Source organism: Petromyzon marinus, chromosome 15, assembly GCF_048934315.1.
Source record: "Petromyzon marinus isolate PM22_M1 ecotype Great Lakes invasive population chromosome 15, UKy_Petmar_22M1.pri1.0, whole genome shotgun sequence".
Taxonomy (NCBI): domain Eukaryota; kingdom Metazoa; phylum Chordata; class Hyperoartia; order Petromyzontiformes; family Petromyzontidae; genus Petromyzon; species Petromyzon marinus.
The window spans coordinates 6,765,935-6,791,244 of NC_133681.1; the positions used below are offsets into that span (position 1 = coordinate 6,765,935).

General features: G+C 45.6%; 1 protein-coding gene across 4 annotated transcripts in view; it reads right to left on the reverse strand.

Moving 5' to 3' along the window:
- OTOF (otoferlin) overlaps positions 1–25,310 on the reverse strand; it is a 157,099-nt gene that overhangs the window by 25,966 nt on the left and 105,823 nt on the right. For 2 of the 4 annotated variants that reach the window (XM_032954765.2, XM_032954769.2), the window contains 16 exons: positions 25,071–25,257; positions 23,951–24,174; positions 20,534–20,642; positions 19,425–19,596; positions 18,793–19,014; positions 17,139–17,229; positions 15,859–15,975; positions 14,931–15,083; positions 13,107–13,299; positions 12,434–12,558; positions 11,882–12,016; positions 8,307–8,468; positions 7,072–7,191; positions 6,774–6,935; positions 4,931–5,096; positions 2,428–2,498 (listed from right to left, as the gene is read on the reverse strand). In XM_032954765.2, the coding sequence (XP_032810656.1) occupies positions 2,428–2,498; positions 4,931–5,096; positions 6,774–6,935; positions 7,072–7,191; positions 8,307–8,468; positions 11,882–12,016; positions 12,434–12,558; positions 13,107–13,299; positions 14,931–15,083; positions 15,859–15,975; positions 17,139–17,229; positions 18,793–19,014; positions 19,425–19,596; positions 20,534–20,642; positions 23,951–24,174; positions 25,071–25,257 (2,409 nt within the window). The remainder of the gene's footprint in view (positions 1–2,427; positions 2,499–4,930; positions 5,097–6,773; positions 6,936–7,071; positions 7,192–8,306; positions 8,469–11,881; positions 12,017–12,433; positions 12,559–13,106; positions 13,300–14,930; positions 15,084–15,858; positions 15,976–17,138; positions 17,230–18,792; positions 19,015–19,424; positions 19,597–20,533; positions 20,643–23,950; positions 24,175–25,070; positions 25,258–25,310) is intronic. The other 2 variants (XM_032954768.2, XM_032954767.2) reach the window with 2 other exon arrangements.

The window sequence follows — 25,310 nt, forward strand, 5'->3', positions numbered from 1 at the left end:
GGAGATGCGGGGGAAGGACGAAAAACTAAGCACAAAAAATGCCAGATTAAAGTCGGGATGAAGGAGTCGCTCGATAATTTATTGGAGATTTTCACGGAACTGGACGTGAAGTGGGAATCAATGTACGGTTCGTTGCCTGGTTTGGCTAGGTGGCTCTGCGGCAGGACACTCGACTCGTGAGCGAGCGAGCGATCGAGCGTGCGAGATAAAATCCCTAGCTCAGCCCGCCGTCCCTTCAAGGTCAACAAAACAATTTCCGCCTTGTCGAAGGTCATTCTGTAGAGAGAATGATCCCCGTCGTAGAAACGTTGAATTTCCTTCAATGGCTAAAAACTGCCACTAGTGCCACCAAATGTTTGATTTCGTGATCATGAATTGCTTCGTTTTATCTGTTTATACAAATTAATAAGTCTTTCTGCAGTTATCCACTCAACCTCCATGGACTCTCGATGTTGTGAAGAAGGGCTATTACCCAAAATGTTGCCTATTATAGACTTATTTCTAAGGCCACAGTGTTATTTAAGAATGTGTTTAATTTTTTCGTCACATTGAGAAGGGTTGCCACAATATGGTATCATACGATACAACATCCACAATAGTATTATCGTCCGTCTTGCATCGTCATTTAGCGATGACAGTTTCTCGTTAAAGTTTTCTTAAATATTAAATTTCCTGAACCAACTATTTATGAAATCACAGCGATAAACGTTCAGAATAATAATGAGAGTACAAAAACAGCTATTATCAATTAAGTATGTGCCTTGTAAAACACTTTCCGGAATAATTATACGGAATGGCGATTACAGAGGTGTCATCGTATTCTGACACTGTGTGCATTATATCCCAGACAGTAACGTTGTAACAATTAGAAGTCTTGTGGCAGGCTCATTCTGAGTAATCTGCAGTTGAATAACTTTTATTTGACATTTAACAATAACGTGTGAAAAACCATTACAGAGTTATTGGAAACTGATATTGTGATATTAATTGTCGTGAAATTGTATTTCGTATTTTATTATATCGGTAAATATTTATATTGCATCAACCCTAACACTGCTAAATATATATTTAGGAAAAAATTAAGGTTTACGTGACAAACCTCACAAATTGGCTGTGTTGGGTAGTGGCGGGTTTAATGACATTTATGGTTATGCGATCTAACCCAAAAAACACTCGATTGTGGATAATATTGGCCACGAATGCCTACTTACTACTTGTTAAACTGATGAATGTTCACGTAATTTACTGGTAATTAATTATCTCTAAACGCATCACCTCATCCCGTCTTACAAGAGATGGGCGAGGTGATCAGCAGGGGTCGTTTGAAGGTGGTGACCGGTGGAACTCGGGCCTAGGGATCACTGTGTTTTACACTGACATTGTAACGTAAATATTATGACATTTATTTAGTAAACAAAAAGTCTGTCAATGAGTCTCGGCACTATTTTTCAGGAGGGTCCTGCATTCAGACGTTTGTCCGATTAATTTATTTGTAGAAAATCAATTGCACGTGGGAGGAAACTAAATATGCATGTCTATTTGCATGAATATTGCTTCACTTAATCATGCCACTGTAACAGGGACAGGAAGGCATGAGCCGGGAGCCCATTTATGGCCAACTTCCAACCGTGTCGTCTGCCTCTGGCTACGGCCTATCCACCTCTGGGAGTGCAATTTCCAGTTCCAGACAACCTTCTTTGACATTGCGAGTCACTGATTCCTCAGATGTCCTGCAGTCTTAGTTCTGCTGACGTTTCTGTACTGGGATGATGTTGGGAAATCTCTCTTTGTGCATCCTCTATGCTCAGTGAGATCATCTCCTCCTCTGGACGATGGCTCTATTCATAGTTCCTTGCCAATGTCACGTTACCGTATGGGTCTGAGAAATTGACTTTCTGGCATTTAAATAGAAGTGCATGAGAAGGACGCTATCAATTACATAACAAGAACAGGGCAGCATCTATGAAGGTTTGAATGGGAGCATTGTAAAAGTAATCAACCTATCTACGGTGACTTTACCGAAAGACCCACAGAATAAGAGGAGGGGGGTGATGGATGAGGTGTGTGCAGTGTGGAGGAAGGCATGTTTACTAAGACAGACTTCGGGGTATACCCAGAGATCGACGACCAAGGGGAAGACAGAGCCAGACGGCGGAGGTCAGACTGAAAGAGCAGGCTTTGGAGGTTGGTGGCAACTGTGCAATGCTTGAGAGTGTCTGGCAAAAGGAGACAATGAAAATAATGTAGGGTGGGCATCAACACGGCACTGACTATTCCGACCTCTTCATCTCTGCACAGTGACGCATAGGGATACCCGGACCACGGGTACTCTCATTCTGTCTGGCGTTAAATGCCGTCAACGCTCAGTCTGGGAGGGAGGAGGGGGGAGGGTGGCCTCTGTGTGACACGAGAAAGCCGTCGACTCACGGGATCCAAACGGACCATGGTCTCTGCTTTTCGCAGAGAAATCTCCTCCATGTTGATCGCTGCGTCGCCTGCTGAAGGAACAACGACATTGACATACGACTTTAGCTTCAACTGAAGAGGTATAAATCTTGACTTAAAGTTTTCGTGACTGCATCGAATTCATTATTCTTTGGGTCTTTCGGTAAAGACACGTAGATAAAGTCACGTAGATGAACCTATCTACGTGACTTTACCGAGAGACCCAAAGAATATGAAGAGGTATAATTAAACTGTTTGGATAACGTTCTTCATTATACAGGGTTTCTCTTTTACTGGGCAGTTATAGTCTCAGGGTTTACAACGGAGAAATGTATGATGTAAATTAGTAACACACTAATCATGTGGTGCATTTCCAACAGTCACTGAAAAGATAAATCCCAGCCAAGGTAAATAATGTAAGGTACAATACAGTCTGTTGTCCTATAACACGGTAGTTGTTGTGTTCCTTAAGAACACCCCGTCATGGAAAAATCGCGTTATAATAAGTAATATATAATATAGGGTAAAGCACATGGGATGCGTATGCAGGTCAAACAAAGACTGAGGCTCGTGGGTAGCATCTAGAAGCATCCAGCAGCCGTACAACCGCTTATTCCTATTCGCGAGAAGTAGTTCTGTTCACTCAATAGCGTTTTATCCAATTCGCATCCACGTTATAAAAAAATGTGTTTCTGTATACATTCATCGCGTTATGTATGAAATTTCCATTATGAAAACAAGCGTTATAGGAGAACAGACTGTAATGTAATCCTCATCCTTGCACAGAGGTGCTAAGTCTGGTGATGGGAGGGCGCTGAAGCTACATGTCTCTTTTTACCACCCACAGTTACCTGAGTAACCATTTATTTAAATGAAAAAAATATGATACATATCAAGGGGGTAATCATTTTAAAAGAAGCATGTTGATGCACAAAAGTAATTGTGCACAATAGTGGTAACATGTAATTAGGTTGCAATTAATTACAATGTATTAATATCGTAATAATAGGGTTTTCCCCTTTTTTCTGGCAACAAAACTGAAACCTTTTTACAAGGATTCATGTCTGCATTAACCACAATACCTGCAGTCAAAATGCAAACAAAAAAACATACTATGATAATGTATGCATTGTCCTTGAAACTGATTGGTCCACACCAAGAAAGAAAGCCGTCCCTTGGTGTGGACCAATCAGTTTCAAGGACAATGCATATATTATCATAGTATGTTTTTTATTTGCATTTTGACTGCAGGTATTGTGGTTAATGCAGACATGAATCCTTGTAAAAAGGTTTCAGTTTTGTTGCCAGAAAAAAAAGGGGAAAAACCCTATTATTACATTTTGGTACTGGCAAAGGTCTAATGATAATTAATATCGCTTAACGTGTAGTCGTTAATGACACACGTATAATTCCGTGATTTAACCAAAAAAACCTTTATGAATGAATACATATAACTTTGCTCAATTAACATACAAATGGCACGATCATTCATACGTTTATGTATGCACCGCTTTATATCGAGTTGTGATTTGTGATCTTTTTAACGCGCTGAAGCATTGCCTCAGCTTGCCATAGCCACAGACAGTAGACAGTGGCCACTACCGAGTGACCAATACAACACGCACACCAACTTAGATCATGCTCGTTTCACCAAGTGCCCAAACAAAGTTTCTCGTGCAGTATTCTGCACAAGCAGCACAGTGCTTGTAACAATGTTTGATGCATGCAGTGTGGGCATGTAATAAAAAAATAATATTCATTTATTTATGATTAAGTGAGAGCCCATTGAGAGTAAAATTATCTTTCTCCAAGGGAGGCGTGGTTCAATCGGAGTACAGCACGGATAGCCATTTACCTGCACACAAAGACAAATACAAAGATCCCCCGTATAGCCTGTTTAGACGGTTGGGGCAAATGCTGTTAACGAGCAGCACCTATTAAGGCCGGCATGGCACACCAGGGGGTGGTCGGTCAGCACCACGCCCGCCCGCCTTTGTCTCCCCAGTGGCGATATTTACACATCGCACCAGGTACTGATTTGAGGCTGAGTCGGCCTAGGGGAGACCCAGAACCGATTCAGATAATCGTCACTGGTATTGGTTGAACTTGGGTCGCCGGATTCGTAGCACACGCACGTGCACAGAGCGTGCACACCCACCCATATACACACTCACACACGCACAATGTGCTTGAAAATACAACTCTGACTCTCAATCCACATCGGTCCCTTATCCTCCCCCAACTACTCCACCCGAACTTCCACCTGAACTTCGTAAAAGCTCATAAACATGCACATGTACACGGTCCTTCGATGGGACTGGAAATTGAACAGTGACGATAGGGAATGTCAGACCGACAACAGATCTTTTTTGCTGTCGTGGAAACAACCTCGCCTGGTGAATAATCGGCTGGTGCGCTGTCACCTGCGGGCACACACTTTGGCACACAGACCCAGATGCAGGCAGGCGCGGGTCATTCGGGTCACCTATGGTGCGGATGTTGGCTGCCTTGGTCTTGCTGGGCGCCCGCAGAATGAACTTGCGCAGGGAGGTGACGGTGTGCGTGCCCACCAGGGTGTAGCGGCCGAACGCGCGGCAGTCGACCACGCGGATGTTGAGGGGCGGGTGCAGCAGCTCGTTGTCCGGTAGGTCCTGGCGGCGATGGCACACGCTGTGTCATGCTCTTCCAGGGCCGTTCCGCACAAGCCGGCATCGCCATCATTTGCTCATCACCATTGCTTGCTCATTACCAATGCCGGCATTGTCATCGTTCACTCATCATCATCATCGCTCGCTCATCACCGATGCCTGCGTTGTCATCGTTCACTCATCATCATCATCATCGCTCGCTCATCACTGACGCCTGCGTTGTCATCGTTCACTCATCATCATCATCGCTCGCTCATCACCGACGCCGGCGTTGTCATCGTTCACTCATCATCATCGCTCGCTCATCACCGACGCCGGCGTTGCCATCGTTCACTCATCATCATCGCTCGCTCATCATCAACACCAGCATTGTCATCGTTCACTCATCATCATCGCTCGCTCATCACCGACGCCGGCATTGCCATCGTTCACTCATCATCATCGCTCGCTCATCCCCGACGCCGGCATTGTCATCGTTCACTCATCATCATCGCTCGCTCATCACCGACGCCGGCGTTGCCATCTTTCACTCATCACCATCGCTCGCTCATCACCGATGCTGAGGCAAGTTGCTTTAACCGCCCTCATCCAGCTCAATGTCATTGTCACCGGACACATGATGTGGCAGGGTGCTCGTATCCACTGATTCGCCCTAATCCAGTACTATCAGAGACAGTACGGGAATCATTGATAATATTCTAAGCTTTAAAGTAATATATAATATATACTCGTGATTAATTATTTAAATTGTGCATTCGTAAATGTGTAACAGTTTGTTGTTACAGCGATAAGTCGAGAAATGTCTGCGCTTCCTGGTTGGTACGTGGGGCAATCTCGACCAGCTGGCTCAATACATCCCAATGAACAAAAACAATTCCACATTTGTACGGTGCGAGACATTCACTACATAGCGTGGCCAGTGCTGACCTCGTGTTAAGCAATACTTATTTGATTGACTCTGGAGGGATGATGGGGCCAGAGTCAATCCCCAACTTATTTTAACCTTCTAGTTTAGTATTGAGCCGTTTATAGCTCGACCTGCCCCGGTGAGCTCTCTGGCTAATACACACATGCTCTTTACACTTACAACTAACGCTCATTGACACTCTACTGTTTTCGTGAAAACTATGTCGTGGCTGGCTTTGCTTTGGAATATGTGTTTTCTAGATTTTATCATATTTTCTCAAACATTGAAACAATGTCAAAGTGTTTCCATGCCCGAACAGACGCAGGAGCTTCGTTCATCCCGGCTGGAGGTCCTCGGCCAATTGTGCAAACCCACTGTGCTTCTGGATCTCATCTCCCAAATCAACTGGTATCACGAAGTGGTATATATTTTACTCTACACAGATAATGGTGATGATGATGGCCTGAGTTTAACTCATGTATCAAGATTTGGAGCCCTGTTGCTCTAAGAGGGGTGAAGTACAGGCGTAGCCCTGCAAGATGTTTACCAGAACAGTATCCTCAGCCGAGTGTAACAAATAATCCAAGAAGCTGGAGAAACTTATACTCGACACCTCTTATCTGGTATAACCCTTCACTACATCTCATTCCCATAGATTTCATGAAGCCACATTACCAAGAATCTTCACATTCATTTGGCAGAATACTGCATGTGTGGGGGATACCACAGATGCAGTCAGACAGGACATGACTAAGGTGCTCGGGTCTGCTCACCACTTCAAAATGCTTGAAGAGGGTGCTGAAGTTGGGGTTCTGCTTGTAGCTGGGGATCACCACAGACTGCACGCTTTTCCCCGAGCATTCGACGTCCACACGCGGGCGATCGACCGTCACCAGCTGGATCCTCTTCAGGTCCCTCAGGCCCCAGAAGAGCACCTGCGTCCACGCAGAGAGCGGGGAAAAACCTGAGAGGGAGCCATATGCGAGTCGCACGGGAGTGCCCGTGCGGCATCTAACTCAACTCAAGTTGCTCGTTTTGATATCTGGCTCGGTGGCGAATGAGTGCGGGCACCTCGATCCGGTACTTGCTCAGGATTGGGCGGATGCCCCTTGGAACGGGAAGGATGGTGCCATGCTCCGTGTCTGTTGGACCCGAGATGGGTGGGAGGTCTCCCTTGCCCGACGGCGGGATCTGCGGAAATGCCGGAGTGTTGATGTTATCATCAACTTTCTATCCCGCCCCCTTTTGTGTGAACGTGCGGTATGTTTGATTTTACAGAGTAAGTAGGAAACCAGGCAAAGAGAATGCTTTTAGAATTTGTACAAAATAATTCCAAGTGTCAACGGACATGGAATACAGGAATCTGGAGAGTGCACCAAGGTGAACTTGATGTATAAAAGATATGCAGAAATGCCAACGGTGTCAAAAATAATTCCACGTGTCAACAGACATGAATGACAGGAATCTGCAGAGGGCACCAAGGTGAATTTGAAATGTAAACGATGTGTAGAAATTCCAAGGGTGTCACTAGTCAAGAAGTGGATATGTGATATATTATTAAATAGACGTGATATTGTGAAAACTCTGTTGTACCAGTGGTTGTAAAATACAGTACATTCAACAGCATTATAATTTGGAATAATTTAATTACAACTGTTATATCTCTAAATAAAAATGAGCATTTTTGCAATGAATAAATTGACCGTTAAAATAAAAAAAATCTTGTTTCATTGGCAAGGCTTTCAACCCGTGTTAATCATTTTTTTATTTATAGAGCACCTTCACTCAAGGCGCTTGACATAACTGACAAAACGGTGACACAATGGAATGATGCGGTTACTACTATTTTTATTTTACTAGATAAGGCCCACTGAGCTATACATGTATAGCTCTTTTTCAGAAGCGACCTGGCCACAAATGACAGCTCAACGAAGTGGCTTATCACGTGGAAATTTAAAGCAGCCAAATACTCTAAACGCACGATGTTGATTCTAAATGTGGAGGGAAAAACTGGAGGACCCGGAGAAAAATCCACGCGACCACGGGGAGAGAGAACGTGCAAACTCCAAACATACAGGCGTCAGGGTGGGGATCGAACGCACGACCTCCTGTATAGCAGGCGAAGTCGTTAACATCTGGCAGGGGGCGAACTACAAGGATTACATCACGAAGAAGATTTCCAGACGATGGTCACGGTTCATCAACAACGACGAGCGACGAGCGACGTCGTCTCGCACAGAGTGGCTGGACTCCACAGGGGGAGCGGTGGTGCGTGGTGCGGGGTGGTGAGTGGGGGAGGTGGCTACCTGCAGGAGCTCGAAGGCAGCGAGCAGTTCCCCGGCAGTGGAGTTCCCCCGGTAGATCTGGTAGTAGTCGAGCTGCGGGGGGAAGCGCGGAGCGTCGTACTTTTCGTTGCTCATTTTCACCACGGGCTTGGCCAAGGCTCGTCCGATGAAGTCCGCCTTCCCCTGCAGAGTCACGCAGCCAGACCGCAGAGGCTCGGACGCTCACCGCCGCCACGTGTGGCAAAAAAAAACTCTCGCGGGGTGAAAACGTTCACGGTCGGTGTAAAGATCGTGTACGAATCGACGTGATGCACTGTCCAGAGGAGTGAAATCGGCGCTGCCGCATCGATAAACGAGTCTTACCGAACCTCCCAATTTCGATGGCTGATGTTGTGTGACAATAGCAAAACGTTAAAAGTTTTTTTTTGGCAACTTTCATTCGCAATACAAAAGTGACAAATTCAAGCCAAAAAACAAGCGATCATCCTTACGTGCACATCACGTGAACGCTGTATTTGAAATTCTGCATTGGGACCCTCATGCAAGCTGAAGTGAACCATTTCAAATGCATACATTTACAGAGGACATATAACAACACCAATTATGTTTTCATTTGGACTTAGATCAGATTTTTTTTTTGGGCTCAAAAAGTTACCGCTCATCATGTCAGTTGCATGAAGAAAATCCAAAGAGTTGCTGTTAATGTCGTGTAAGTTGCATTTGATTTCGTACGAAAGGCAAGAGTAACATATCTGGGTGACTGCTTTACAAATACAATGCAAGAAGCCACTCAAAAAGCTGCTAGCGCTCTCTTGGTGTCCTGGCCCCAGGGCAAGCCACCTTAAAATCCATGACACCCGAGGGTCCGAACTGGCAGAACCAACACAAATCTGTGACAGCGGTGCCTGCAATTCACACTGTTAATTTTATTCACGTTTTGGAAGTGGACAATTTTATTATATATTTACTTGATTTTCACAACAATGATTAATCAAGCGCAGGTACAATGTGTGTAAGGTGCCGACGTAACCTTCCCTCATGCATGAATGAAGATGCCAAGCTGGGCCTTGTAATGTATAGATTTGCATTTTCTAGTGAATATGACGATCATTGATTTACTTGGGATTGGGACTAAAATGTGGCCCAGTTAAGGTAAATAAATATTAAATATATACGCAATAGTGGACAAAATAGGGACATTTTTTGTACACAATAAACTGGTAATGCACACACGTGCAGATTTCAATTTAGCATACAAATCTGTGTTCACAGAATGTTACCGATTTGGGTGATGGACCCCAGGGTGTGTGGATGAAGGATGAGCTGTAGGGTCAAGGAGCTAAGGCAGGCAGGTCTTGCTGTGCCAAAGCTAAAACATTCGGGGCAATACGCCCCATCTCACTCTGGCCACGGACAGTTGTCTCTTGCCCTCGGGCCACAAATGGACATAAGCAGGACACCCTTGCGACTACTTGACAGCGACACGCCTAACAGCAGCAGCAAGCTATACTTATCTACATCCACCAATTTTGAGCAGTATAAAATAGAAACGCAAATATATTATAAAGTAAGTAAATTATAAAATAGAACAGTTATATAGTGATGGCACACAGTATCACACGGTCACAATGTGTGAAAGCATCTATCAAGCTGTGACGATTAAATAAACGTGAAATAAACGGTCGAGTCGAAGTGACTAAGTGACATGTGGGGTAACGTCGGTGATGTTTGGGAACCACGTTCACGATTGGCAGTGCACTGTTGTTTACAACTGTTTCAGAAAAAGCAAACACAAAACAACATCACAGTTTAATTCTCAAAGAGGAAATGCTAAAGTCACGCGTGCAACGTGAAAACGCGTCATAGTTCATAGTTAGTTCATAGTTCATTTATTTGGTATAGCCCTGTGAGCCATTCGGCTCTTGAATCAAGGGTGCACGTATGCTTTATGCAGTCGCAAAACACGTTATGTATCTTAAAACAATGTTTCAGAAATACATTCCCAGGCTTTGAATTTAACAGCTACCGTCAAGCAGGGCTGCAGTATATAACAAAATCGCAGTTGCCGAGCAAGTTGCTGGGGTGAAACAATGAGTGCTGAATCGCAGATGAAAACTGACCTTTTATAAACTAAACTATGTTTTATTTTATCAGGTAAGGCCGACTGAGCTATATAGATCTTTTTCAGAAGCGACCTGGCCACAAATGATAGCTCAACAAATTGGCTTATCGTGTGGAAATGTATAGCAGCCAAATATTCTAAACACATGATTATAAATGTGGAGGGAAAAACCGGAGGGCCTGGATAAAAATCCACGCAAATTACAGGGAGAACATGCAAACTCCAATTATACAAGCGTCATTGTCAGGATTGAACCCACGACCTCCTCCTGTATACCAGGCGAGGGAATTAACATCTCGCCACCGTGGCGCTCCCTTTATGGTGAGTACAGTGAGGGAGAGGAACTGGGTGCTCAAGTATTCTCACAGACAGCAATATGACTTCTTATTTTAATTATTTAGCCTAACCCTACATTATCTGAGCTGCTTAATGGAGGTGCTATAATAAACACCGTGTACGAGTGTGTAGCCATGGGAGTCAGAGAGGATGCCTGGAGGAATCTCTGGCTCTGTTAACACCCATAATATTAATTCAGAATCTTGATTTAGACTGCAGGAGAAATCCAATGAGATATTAAGCTTCACAGATGTACACCGTGTGTGTGTGTGCCCACTCCCTCCATGACTACAGCACCGGTATCGAAGGTTCATAAAACGTCTGCCACAGCTAAACCAGCTTTGAGAGTCTTGATATGGCGAGCCAACATTTGCTCCACTAAAAATAATAACGTAAACTTAATCCAGAATAATTATGCAAAAAGGCATTGCATATGGATAAATATATGACTATAGGTCTAATTATACCATACATCTGTCCACTCCCAAGAAAAGTAAGCAAATTATCAAACAAGTTCTGTCGAAATTTAATTTGGTAGGTGCCAGTGGTACTTAGCATGCTAACGGTATGGGAGTGGATTCAGTGGACTCAAATACGACACTTACAGTGGTAGTGCTCATCAAATTGGTCACAAGAAAGCACTTGTTAAATGTTATTCACATCGAGCCCCATGTGCAGCCTCCAAACCTTATTAACTCTACGTATCTGGCCTCTCTGTGCATGTGCTATGAAGTAGGGCCATTGCCCGAAACGTCACCGATTATTTTTTTTCTTTTAAGACCACAGTGTTGAGTTTTTTTTCTTATGTTGACTGTGCATGTGCACAAACTGCCAACGTGGCATCACCAAAATAACTTCTCGTGGTCGGAATTAGAGGTCGTTTTAAGAACCAGAGGTTAATTTATTGTCAATTTATCCAACCCTCGTTTCCAGAGACAACTTAACCAATGAACCGGATATCAATGCTCGTTTTCTTTAATCGGTTTCCTCAGCCACCTGGAGGGTATGCGGCAGCTATGACGTCAGCTGAAATCATCGGTGAGTGGTGTAAGAGGCTTTGCTGAGACCCTGCGTTAAAAGCATTAATTACTGTGAATATGCAATTACAAGTATTCAACAATTTGAACGGCAAACATACCACCGTGTCCTGGTCGAAGACCTCGATGACGATGATGGGTGGGTCATCTCGCAGCTCCTGAGCTTCTCCATAGAGCTCAATGCTGTCGAACACCAGCATTTGGTCCCACGTGGGACACAAGGTCTCTGGGATGACCTGACAGGGGACAAAGCAGACCACGGTGAACAAACAGAGCGCGTCTGCTCACCCTTTTTGCCTCTCACAAGCCGGAGAAGTTGAATGGCCTTAGTGGAATCTAGTACTGAAGCACGACCACAGGACAACGATAGAATAAAAAGCAAGGAGAGAAGAAATTTCGAATCACGTGCTCAAATACGGCTACGGTGAAGCCGCAGGCTTCGGAACAGACGATAACTGAATGAGAAGTCAGGTTGTCTCATCATCGTCTTAACTGCATTCACATGCAAGCGAATGCGAACGAGAATTCCGTGTGAACGCCCTGCAACTCACAAGGCAGTCAAAGAGCCTTGCAGCAGTTCCGCTGTGCTGGCAGGAGCGGCACTACGCTCGTACGTGCTGGTGGGAGCGTGCGTGGAGCCCTGCGGTTTGTACCTCGGTGGCCTGGCTGTGCGTGGAGAAGATGATTCTGCCAAACGGGTCCGAGAGCCCGGTGCTGTCGGCTGCGAAGAGACTCCGCGCCTGGTACATGTGGACTCGCAGCTGGAACATTTGCTTTTCTGCAACGAAATGGGTAAAGGTATGAGGAGAAATAATACCGTGCCACGTGTAAAGCAACGATTAACAAGCAAAATACTGCGGTTGTAGTTTCATTTAATTGCAATATCAAATCATCTTTCTATTTCACTAAGATTGTATCTATACCTGTGTGTGGCGTTTATAATAATGTTTTATGTACAGTGCTTTGAGATACTTCAATATGAAAGGCGCTTCATAAAATAGAGGTTGTAATTATTATAAATCGGATTTTTGGGAGTATGGGACATTCATGTTATATATATACAAATATATATATTTAAAAACACCCTCAATGTTGAAGTAATTTTTCAGCCCCCAACTCTACGTGCAGATCAAAGAGCAACCCCAGTGACATCCACATGACAAGTGTATTGATGTTCATGACAAACACATTGATTGATGTTGGATGACAGAGTAACAACCGTCAATGTGCGTAAATTTGATATCCCGTTCTCAATACGTTTTACCACCCATTATTAGTTTTCTCCTCGACGTTTCGTGCGGCACGTCAAACTCTAATGGTTCTAACCTTTGTAGATGAGGCTGATGGGTGGCAAGGCTTGTGCGATCGGGCTGCTGTTCTTGGCCTTTTTCTGCTCGTAGCCATTGGGCAAGCCATTCATGAAGTCCTTGCGGTGTTTGTGTAGGCCGAGCCAGAAGTAAGCCTCCAGCTTAGCCTGCACCGTCCAGCCTCCGGAGCCGAAGCTCTTCTTCCCGGGCAGCTGCAACCACCAAAGACAAAGATCCCCCGTATAGCCTTAACAGACTGTTGGGACAAGTGCTGTTCGCTAGTAGCACCTATGAAGGCCAGAACAGCACACCTCAGGGTGGGTGGTCAGCACCATGCCTGGCCGCCTTTGTCTCCCTATCGGCAATGTTTACACACTGCACCAGGTACTCATTTGAGGCTGAGTCGACCTAGGGGAGGCCTAGCACCGGGGTCAGATAATCATCACTGGTGTTGGCCCTGAGCGGGAATCTAACTTGGGTCGGCGGGTTTGTAACGCAGTGCGTTAACCGCTGCGCCTCCGCCTGCAACCACCACCATCGTAAACACAAGAGATTGACACAAGCGAGGTCTGGCATGGGAGGCAAGCGATTAGGATCCCCTTGTGGATGCACGAGGGAAAAGTTTCGGGTCTTTTGTTAAGCAGGAGAATGAAATGCATACCGATGACCACCTGTGTGGTGAGATTCTGCCCTCTGAGGGATGTTCCTGTGAACCTGTGATGCCTGTGACAGTGAGAAATATTTCAAGTGATCTGTACATTATGTTTATATTCGCAAATTAAAAAAAAACATATAATGAACAACATATTACCAATTGAACTCAAAAGGTTTTCTGAGCGAGATGGTCTAATTGCATAACTCGCAGTCCAGCACAAGGAGCACACAATTCCAATAAATAAATAACAAATTGCCGTAAATAAAAAAAACATATCCATGCCACGGGCACCACACGGACGGCCTACTCGACTCACATAGACTTCAATGTGCAAGGACTTGTAAACGTGGAATTAAACGGATTAGGAATTGAGCGCAAACACGAGAATCGGTGTCACAAGGCCCAGGCCCGGGCCGAAAGCAACGAGACCAAGCCGAGACCAAGGCCCGGAGCCTTTTGGTGCAGATCGGTGTCGACGCCAGTCAAGGCTGCATCCTCCAGCCTGAGGTCAGTGTCAAGGGCAGTGCCTCTAAGCCAAGTCCTCAGACTGACGCCACAACCATGAAGCCAGGACCCACGGCCGCCGAGAGCTGACCCGACGTCAAGACGGCCGTGAGAGGACCGGTCTCCATTATGACACAAACAGTGGGCCTGATAACAATAACACAGCTCGGCTTCATGCAGTGAGCTAGAGCAGGGGTCTGCAACCACTCAAATAAGAAGAGACATTGTTTTTGTTTTTAACCAAAATAATTCGAGAGCCGCATTACCACCAGAGCTACTTGTGCACAAACACAGCAGGTATAGAGCAGCTGACAAACACATTCTGACTTTAATGAACAAGATAGGTGATGGAGTAAACTGCCTCTATTTAGTTTATTTCCCCCCTTAAGTTAATCTTTAACAATACAATTTGACTGTTGTACATTTTGCCGTCACCAAACCAATCAAGTGACCCATTCCCTGCTATATTTAAGCAATAGTGTTTACGTTAAATTAGGTTTAAAGATTTAAGTTTCCCACAAGGGGGGCAGCCAAAGAGCCAAAGTGTGGGGGGGGGGGGGGTGGTGGAGGGCGAGACAATCAATTAGCCGCATGCGGATCCGGAGCCACAGGGTTGCCGACCCCCTGAGACAGAGTTCCATGTGGGCAGGCCGAGTGGAGGGACGCAGGGACGCGAGCCCTCACCCGGAGGAAGAGGGTCTTGATCTTCCCGCAGTCCTTGCCCATCTCGTCGTCGATGGGCGAGTAGAGGATGTCCTTGGCCGAGATGCGCGCGTATGCCACGCGCTTGTTGTTGCTCAGCATCCACACGTACACATCGGGCACGCTGTGCTGGGGCTGGACCACACGGGCACAGTTACTCGTGAAGCCTGTGCGGACGCTGTGCGCGCGCAGTGGTGCCCATGTCACGCAGAGCGATCGTGACGAAGCGATCCTGCTCCACGATCCGTAACCCACGAGGCCATGAGCAGCAGCATCGCTGTGTCGCACTCAAGGCGCCGCGGTGGTGAGATGTTAACTACCTCGCCTGGTATACAGGAGGTCGTGGGATCGATCCCAACTCTGGCGCCTGTACATTTGGAGTTTGCATGTTCTCCCCGTGGTAGCATGGATTTTTCTCCGGGTCATCCGGTTTTTCCCTCCACATTTAGAATCAACATGCGTTTAGAGTATTTGGCCACTATAAATTTTCACGTCATAAGCGACTTCGTTGGGCTCTCATTTGTGGTCAGGTCGCTTCTGAAAGAAGCACTATATAGCTCAGTGGGCCTTACCTGGTGAAATAAAAATACTGTAGTTTAGTTTTCGTTTCCTCTCAACGTTTGTTTCAGCGTGGTGGGCACTGCCAGTGTCTGTCAAGGCTACCTGTTAAAGAGCAGTGGCCCACCACGTAAGTGTACATCTGCATACGTATGAATGCTTTTTAATACATTTATTTGCCATTTTAATGTTTGTCACACGCATTTTAATTAGAAAGTTATTTGATTAATTTAACATTTGGATAACTGATCCACCAGTGCCATCTCCATGGGCTATAGACACATGGCACTGCGCCTGGCAGCTTGGAAACCGACCGTGGAGGCGATGCGTCGCACAGCGAGGGTGCCCCCACCTCATCGGCGAGGAAGCGGAGCTTCTGCAGGAAGTTGTACGCCTGCTTAAGCTTCTCCTTGAGCGTCGCCCGCTTCACGTTGATTCTCAGCGTCTTGGCCTGCATGGCCATCGTCTCCTGTGGTGAACGAAGAGAGGAACTTTTACGGAAAAGCAATCACGTGAAAAAATGTGAGCTTATACGACGACTCAATGCGACCGCATCTCAACGAGCTGTACAGAAACTATGGACACAGGAGCTATTGTGCTGCCAAAATATGTAATTGTATTGCAGTATTATGTTGTTTCCATAGTCAAGAGTTCTACAAGTTTGTAGAAGGTAATTGAAAATTTCATTCTTTTATACATCAATTTTCCCGCCAGTGGAAGCTGATATATAACAGGCTGAAATGAGGTCACGTGTTGAGTGACAGCTCTGTGATTGGTTGCCTTGGGCCCATGTGGTTTTGACACGACACCTCTACTGTGAACATAATAATGGCCATTTTAGAATCTATCAAAACTACTGATGCGTCGATACTTAAATATATATTTGTTGAACCAAACGAACCTTTTTTTTATTGCAGTTACATCTACAATGCTATACTTTTTAATATTTTAAAGACCGAGGAAGGCCTGACAGGTTGAAATTCCTCGCTCAGATCTGCTGCCTCGTTTGAATAGGCCACGTGGACTGCGACATCAATGCAAATGGGATGGGAGAGGGCGAAGTTCTTTGGCTGGTCTTAGTTAAGAAAGGCCTTAGCAGGCCATGGCTGCACCATGACTTCAGTGAGCTCTGTGGGCTGAGGAAAGCAGCAAGAAACGGGAGAGGAGGGGGGGACTGTGCTCAAGGGCCCGTAGAGGCAGGCCTGCTATTGGCTGTAGGGAATGTGAGATCTGGGAGGAAGCCAAACCATTACATTCCGAGGACGACATTTATTTTTCATTGCATTTATGTGTATCATAAATGTGGCGAGATTAAAACGTTTGTATAAGGAGGTATTAAAAACGTCAAGGTGACATTGTGTGTGTGCATGTCTGTGTGCAGAAAGTTGGCACAGTGGTGAGCACAGTTGGTTCATCTGCAGGTCATCCCAGTCAACCCATGGCACCTGGGTCTGTTCCGTGACCTCCTGCCAGCAGCGAGCTTTCGACACTTCACATGGCCATTAAAGTGCACCTAGCATTCGCACAAGCGGCGTGGTGACGTCATCACCGCATAGTGGCGAAAGGCGGTTGCCGTTGCGGGGTTTGAGTGTTGGCGTTGCTGTGCGGGTGCGTTGGAGTTGTGGGATTCACCAGCTCGTGCGTACAGGCCTTGAGCCGTTCCTTGTCGAGCCGCGTGTGCCCGTTCTGCTGCTTGTCTTTTTTGGCCAGGGCAACAAATCGCCTGGGAAGCACATTGACATGACGCTTATTATTCAAGCTGGCGTCCATTGTATCACAGCAACAAGTTTGCAATGAGAGAGGCGTTCCCACATCAGTGATCTATCCACTGTTCTTGCGACGCCACAATCCACCGGTGCACATGAGCTTATTTTCAGGTGGACATCCTCTCGGGCATGTTCCATCCATTGCTTGCGACTCCTTTGTCTACCACCGTCCACCACTCCTCCTAACGATGTGTGCTGCTCAAGCCAAATTATTATTTTTCAAACCGTTAAATACGATGTCTTTAACGTGCATACATTCTCTAATCGAAGTGTGTCACTTCCTGACTCATCATTACCATCAGGATTCTTCATTCGTCATCACTGGAACCACGATCATCATCACTATCATCTTCCTCATCATCGTCTTCACAGTAATCTTTATTATAAATACGGTCACTTCATCGCCCACTTTCGGATGCACTTCTGCGGCCGTCTAGAATGCTCTTCCTTCCGATATAGGGAAGCGACTGGAACCATGCACTTTGAAATCATCTAGATTTAAACATAGTTTCTTTGATTGGCTTCGTACAGTGTGAAAGAAATTAAACATACATGCAATCATTGTCGTGAGCTTTGTTTTGAAGTGGCACTGAGCCGTGTCTGGCTCAGTGCTGCAGCAGCACAGCTCAGCACAAGATGGAGCAACATCGTACACAGCCCCCCCCCCCTCCCACGGTATGCGTTCCTGTGTTGGACGGACGGAGGCTGATTGGTCAATGCAGTCTGGGGCATGTGAGGTCTAGGAAAGCGATTCCTGAACAATGCCTATTACAGAGGTCCATCACTACAACACCCTTACCTAACCTTATTTTATATTTATAGTGCACCTTCACTCAAGGCGCTTGACACAGTTTCAACAACGGTGATAGAATGGAATGATTTAGATGACAAGGGTGTGCAAGGTATTGAGGCATGAGTGACCACGATAGAGGGTACTTAGGGATCACGAAGGGGTAGGGGAGAGATGGGAAGGAGTGGAGGGGCGAGGGGAGGGAAGAGGAGGAGAATGGAAAATGGATAAGAGGTGAGGCTTTAGAAGAGGACCGGATGAGGTTGAGGATGGAGATTTGTCCATGTAGAGGGGAAGTTGATTGGAGTGGAGGGGTGCAATCAGAATCCGAATCAGAATTTGTATTTATACTGGAGGAATCCGATGTCCAGTAGGGGCGAGGCAGAACGTTGCAACAACAAACAATATAAAAACACAATAGGAGTGCAAATTATAGGAAAGGTAAGCAAATCATTAAAAACATTTTAATGTATTATTTTGATTTTTCCAGGTAAAACCCCAATGAGCTATTAGCGATTTTGTCAGAAGCGACCTGGCCACAAACGTAGCTCAACAAAGTGGCTTATCACTTTGACATTTATCGCAGCCAAATAATCTAAAAAAAAAAATACGGGATTGGGCGCAGGGATAATGAGGGACAGAGAGAGAGAGAGAAGATTAGGAATCAAGAGGATGATAGGAGACATAGCAGTAGATGAGAAAGGTGACGTGAGGTGGCCCGGTTGCTCACAGGCAACCCAGGCTGAGCTCCTCCAGGACTCCACGCAGCCGGCGCTCGGGGTGAGGCTTCTCCGTGCTGATGATCTCCTGCACGTCGTTGATGCCCTCCTCGAGCTTGTCGGCGGTGCTCTCCATGATGTTGGAGTTGTAGAGGCGCCAGCGCTGGTCCTGCCAGTGGCTCTTGATGTGGATGCATGGCTTCTCCTCGTAGTAGGGCAGGTGGTAGTAGTTCCTGTCGGCATTTAAAATACACTATTCAGGAAAAACAAATTTGGTTTTAAGATCATATTATATAACAAATCTCATTATATAACTAATTAGTTGTAGTTGTGAGTATTTATTTATAGTCCGATATTTAAAAATATATATTACAGCTCTTTCTCAATATACGAATGGTAACAAGGTCTCCTCTTGCCTTTCGGTCATGGGGGTAGTGATTGGGGGCACCCAGGATTAGTTTAGATAACTTGCCAATGTTAGTCGTGACCAGGAATCCAACTCAGGTCGCTGGGTTCATGAAGCAGCGCGTTAAAAACACTGCACCACTGCTCCAGTCGAAAGTCTGATAATTCTGAGGATTATAATCCTAAAGTTTGAGGATTATAATACTAAGAATTAATGAGGGGTGGGGGGGGGGGTCACCTGTCTGTGATGACGGGTTTGCGAGGCGGAGTGGTGGACATGGTGCCCATGTCGGACTCAAAGTTCTCCTCGTCGAAGGTGCGCGACAGGAGTTCCACCTCGTCGTCGTTGGCCGACTTCTTCTTGCCTGGGTCGGCTTTGTCCGTCCCATCAATCAAGCTGCCGTAGTTGCCTGGTGCACGCAGGCACAAGGACAACCAAGCGACACTAAAAAGGCCGCGAAATTTGGTACGATCAAAGTCTCACGGTTTATAAAAACACTCAGGCTAAATAATGCTTTTAAAAAATATTTTAAGGTAAAAATAACAACTCATGTAATTATTAAAGTCACCTACAGCGGCTGCAAAGTCAAACATTTCCCCTTTAGGCTGGAGAGCATGTGTGACGTGTAATTGTTCGATACCTGAGAGATAGAAAAGCACTCAAACCGACCCAGCCTTTTAGGCTTTGTTCTAGAACCCCGTATTAGAGTTTTTATATTTTACATAAACAGTGACAGACTGACAAACAGAGACCATGGGTGGGATGTTTCACTTGCGCCAAAGTTCCCCATTCCAACGCCATTCAAACCGTCGTGGTCATCTCTGTCCGCGAGCGCCACCAATTATGGCTGACCACGAGCTTCGTGCCACACGCATGCACGTGGACATGTAATTCTCCGCACAAATAAACACACGGTGTAAAGTTGCCGCCTCAGTGAAGGTGTACAAAACACAATGGGTAAATGACAAATAGCACAAAACACATGTATTGAAAGATCTTGCTATTTTAGGTGACCGGAGAAGGCCAGAACAAGGCCAGTTGGTCAGAATTTGAGGGTATTTCTTCCCTCTTGGTAACCGCAAAAAAATAAACCATTCCAGTATTATAGTGAGCCTGTAATTCATTAAATAAAAAAAATCACAGATAAACATCCACGCGTTTCACACATATTTATTTGCAGGATTGTCGCTCATAAGTTAAACAACAAACCCCGTATTTTGACCAAATAGGTTTTATCGGTTGGTAACATACTGTATGGAATTTTTTTTAATCTACATCTGAAAACGTTGAAAGAAATGTCACAGATTATTTGAAATGATGTTAACAAGCAAGGTGTGAATCGTCACCTATGGTCACTTCGAAGTTAATCGGCTTGTCGCCAATCTTGCGGTCAATCATCGTTGCTTCCAGGAAGGTTCCAAAGAGGAAGAATTCGTCAATCCTCCCTGTGGAATTCTGAGGAGATGAGAACACAACACAGAGCGCCCCATGGAACCTACGTTCCACACCAGCGTCGCGGTGGCGTGCCATGCTGAGACCGTGCTCAACACAAAGAGAAAAATCCACCGTGTAGCCTTACATACTCTTGGGGCAAGTGCTGTTTAGTGAGTAGCACTTATGAAGGCCTGAACACGAGGGGGTGGGTGGCAAGCACCACGCCGGGCCGCCTTTGTCTCCCCAGTGGCGATGTTTTTACACACCGCACCAGGTACTAATTTGAAGCCGAGTTGATCTAGAGGAGGCCCAGGACTGGTTCAGATAATCGTCGTTGGCATTAGTGGCCATAAGCGGGAATGGACCTCAGGTCGCTGGGTTGGTAGCGCAGCGCGCTAACTACTACTACACTACTGCTCCGCACACACACAGCTAGCGAAAACCCTAGTGGTGTCATTATTATTTCACAACTACAATGCAATAGATACGGCTTCGTTTAGGGAAAACTGTGATAAGAAACAAAGCAATCATTAAACTTTAAAACTAAAACTATTATCATCGAATCATAGAAAAAAGACACGTAGATTAATATATTTACGCAAACGTCTCTCGGCATAAAATAATGACAGTAAAGATCCTTAACGGGGTTACATTTGAACACGCACAATGTAAATACAAGTAAATGTGCTTAATTTTCCAGGATTTCCACATCGGGTTGTTGTTTAGAATTGTTGGATGGTGTATTTTTCATTCCACGTAGCTACGCAGGCAATAACACCTGTTCCCATCCAAGCAGTAATCACGCTCAAGCCTGCTTAGCATCCGCGGTCTAATGACATAGGGCTCATCCTGGGTGATCTGGGGGATTTGGAGCTACGTGTGGGCCACACATCAAGATACGTTGTGGCACTCGACTCATATGTTTCCGAGTATGAATGAATGTATTCCCACGTGAACCCTAGCTTTGTGGCACCAGAAAAGCTGCTCACGAGTTCCTGCAGTACCGTGAGACCGTGGGGCTCGCAATGCTGTGGGTTTTGAAGGAATCGCAAAAAGCACGTTTTATGTGTGTGAGAAGTGAGATAAACAAGTTACCATATCGGCGTTATTATATTCCCAATTATTATTCCGATTTTGATCAACAATTAACGTGTTATAGTCACAGTACATTGCGGCAACCGTGTAACATAGCGAACCGAGTCTGAAATTTTCAGACTTAAAAAATATATATTCTAAGCCAACTCTTCTCTGAGAGTCCATCTTCTTCACCTATTGTGGCTACAAAGTGTCCTTATAAGTGTAATTATTAGGCACAGTAGGAATGTTGCACAGGAAAACAGACATACAGGCAGAGTGAAATTGAATTTCAGTTATAAACTGAATAATTAGCGTAATAATTAATGAGTGCAGAAAACATTCATCATGGTCAGAGGAGAGGAAAAAAGTCAGTGTGGTCTTGATGTTGGTGTACGCCACTGGTAGGTAAATTACCAATATAATGAGCCAAGAATGTCGGTGTGCAACGCGCGTGATGTCACTCCACGTCGACCAGCCCCCCTCATTAATAATTATGAACAGGTGGGGTCCTCCACATGGACCCCCCCCCCCACCGTCATTAATAATCATGAACGGGTGACGTCATTCCGCGTGAAGAAGATTGAGTGGAAACGAAAATTTGTTTACGCAAATTAACTTTCATTTTGACCTTTCTTCATGGAAAGTAAAGCTACTAAAGAATCAACGCAGCAACGATTATAACAAGCAAAAAAACGGCTGTGTGTGTGTCCCGTGCGTGACGTCACTCCACATGCCCCCCCCCCCTCATTATTATTCATGTGTGCCAGGATTTTTTTGACTAACGCAGAAGGTCGAGCGGAAATGATAATTTTTTTTACGCAAATTCGCTTTAGATTTTACGTATCCTTATAGAAAGTGAAGGCAACAAATAATTATACGCCGCATCACAGTGCATTTGTTGTCTTTATTTATTTATTTATTCCAACAGAATGCAAGTGATCTACTTTACGCTCCCCAATTATTCTACAATAAACGTTTCTCTGTTACTTTGCGGACACTGAATCGAATTCCAATTGTTTTCAACCTTCAGCGAGCGAAAGCAGATAAAAATAAGTAAGCATCAGAGCGGTGAATTGCAAGTAATTGAGCGTCCGTTAAATACTGTGTCACTGTGACATTACGTCAGGTGTTTTATGACTTTGTTGCGTGCAACAACCACTGCCATTCATGCAGTGCTGCGGTCAAATGCTGTGACGTGTTTCATGACTTCCTTTTGTGCAACATTCACTGCCATTAATACAGTGCTATAGTGAAATGCAGTGAAGTGTTTGATGACATTATTTTTTTTCAATATTCCCTGCCGTTACATTTAGACAAGATACAATTATACTCTGATCAATTTATTCGTAACTCTAATGCTCCTCTTTGGTCTTCGTTATTTGCTAAGTTACTTCAGACATTATCAGCACTCTACTTTCTTCACTCCTCGCTATCAAGCGTCCATCGGTGAAGATAAATTTGTCAGTTAACAGCTTCAGGTGATTTGAAAACAGTGGTAAAGTGAAGTTACGGGGTTTTTTTTTAATTAAACAGCCGCAGATATTGTTGTTCACCTTTGCAACCGAGGCGAAATCGTCTTCATCCCGAGAATCGACCTAGCTCCAAGTGACGTTACTCTTCCTGTCGTACTGAAACGACGACAAATTCCGACAATTCCTGCGTATGCGATGACGATCAGCAAGTCGCAGGGTCAGACTTTTGATAATTTGGGTATTTATCTCAATTAACCCGTATTTTCCCATGGCCAGTTGTACGTGGCTCTGTCTAGATCTAAATATCCTCAGCGGATCAAAGTGTTCATCAAGGATAGCCAACTGCAGGGAAACCTATTGAACAGTGATAAGAGATTCACACAAAAAATGGTATACCGGGAAATCTTCCAAAGTTCTTAATTTCATTTAATATGTTAAGAAAAATGTATTTACGTGCTACATTTCCTAATAAAATTCACAATCACACAATAAAGCGTGAATTTATATCTTTAATATTACAGCTTCCGTCCTAGGACGGGCTAACAAGCTAGTACAATATAAATACGCAGCCATATAATTGCTTGCTCGTGTCACTGCTGGTGGAAGGGTCTCCACTAATGGGAGCTCTAGAAGGCCTCCTCTAGAGGGTATTTGGCTTGCTCTTCCATACTGGCCACATGCCTCTAACTGGTGACTTATGAACTGCAGGACCGGCGTGCTAACCGCTACACTGTGGTAGCGTTCTTCGTCACTGACATCTCGTATCAGTCTGGGCCTCACCTCAGAGATCGGCGGGATGGTCTCTGACTGGATGTCGGTGGAGCTGGTGACATCGGGCGAGGAGGTGTCCAGGAACTCCATGACGATGGAGATGAGGAGGCGGGCACGGAACGAGACGCCCTCCCCGAGGCCCTCGTTGAGCTCCTGGTGCTCGTCCATCAGGGTATAGTTCCGCGTCGAGCCATACATGTTCACCCACGCGGGGCCAAACGTGGGCAGGAAACCTGCGGGCGAATGTTTTTGCAAAATCCTTTCGCGATGATTCCTTGGACATGCAGTGGCCCAGTCACAGGTTAGAGCCCAGCTCTAGCTTGTTCGAGAGCGGTCACGGAAACGAGGCACCCAAGTAACGCAGCAATGCTTGTGACCCCAAGAACCCAGCAGCTCCTTCGCACACATCGGTGCTGCTGTTAATGTCTAGGATGGAGGCTCTCAGTCTGGAGGATGCACACCTCCAGGTGGCTGCCAGAATGAGTCGTTGCGTGCCCTCTGAAGTGGCATGGGACCTACAAAGTGCCCCGTGTTTTGGGGAAAAAAGGGGGCCCGAGGTTTGCCATCGGTGAAGGGGCCCATGGTCTGCTACTTCCGCGTCATGGCGATAATACGCTGTCGGTTACAATGGGATCCATCAGGATCTGTGCCGGAGGTGGTCACCGGTGCAAAAAGGTTAATATCCACTTGTGTAGGGGGTGACTTTTTAAAGTTTCTTATCTGATATTTTTTTTACCACCGATTATATTTCAATTGTGCCATGGTCATTATGTCAATAAATGATGCCAATTCAATCAGTAACTCTCAAAATCTGTCAGAGCTGGCCTTGGCCCATTTATTTATTTATTTATTCATTAATTGAATCCACCCAGACTGGATCTTAGTGGTGCTGGCTCAATAGTGCGGGCTCAGTGCATGAGCACCACGAGCTATCTGGCCACCGCACAGGACATGAAAAAGATCGTGAGGTTTCACAATCAACCATAGGCTTTCGGGTTGTACTGCGTGTTGCTTTTCGGCAGAACGTCTGACAGCTTCCTAAAAGAAGCTCCCGGCACGCGGAGTGAAGCATCGCACATCGCCATCGGAGAGCTACACAACGACGGCTCAGCGGCGACCGTCGCTTTACCCTTGTCTCCCTCGTTGGCGATCTTCCTCAGGTCGACGAAGTGCGTGCCGATGGCCACGTCGTTGACCTTGTCGCTGTCTCGGATCTGGATCTTCATGCGCCGCACGAGCGGCGGAAACATCTCCGTGAAGATGACCTGCTCGTTCCACACGGGCTCGCAGCTGCCCTTCTGTACCGACGTCTTGCCCTGAGCGAGCCGAGAGATCGTCGTCACAAAAAAGCATTCGCTCGAGCACGTCC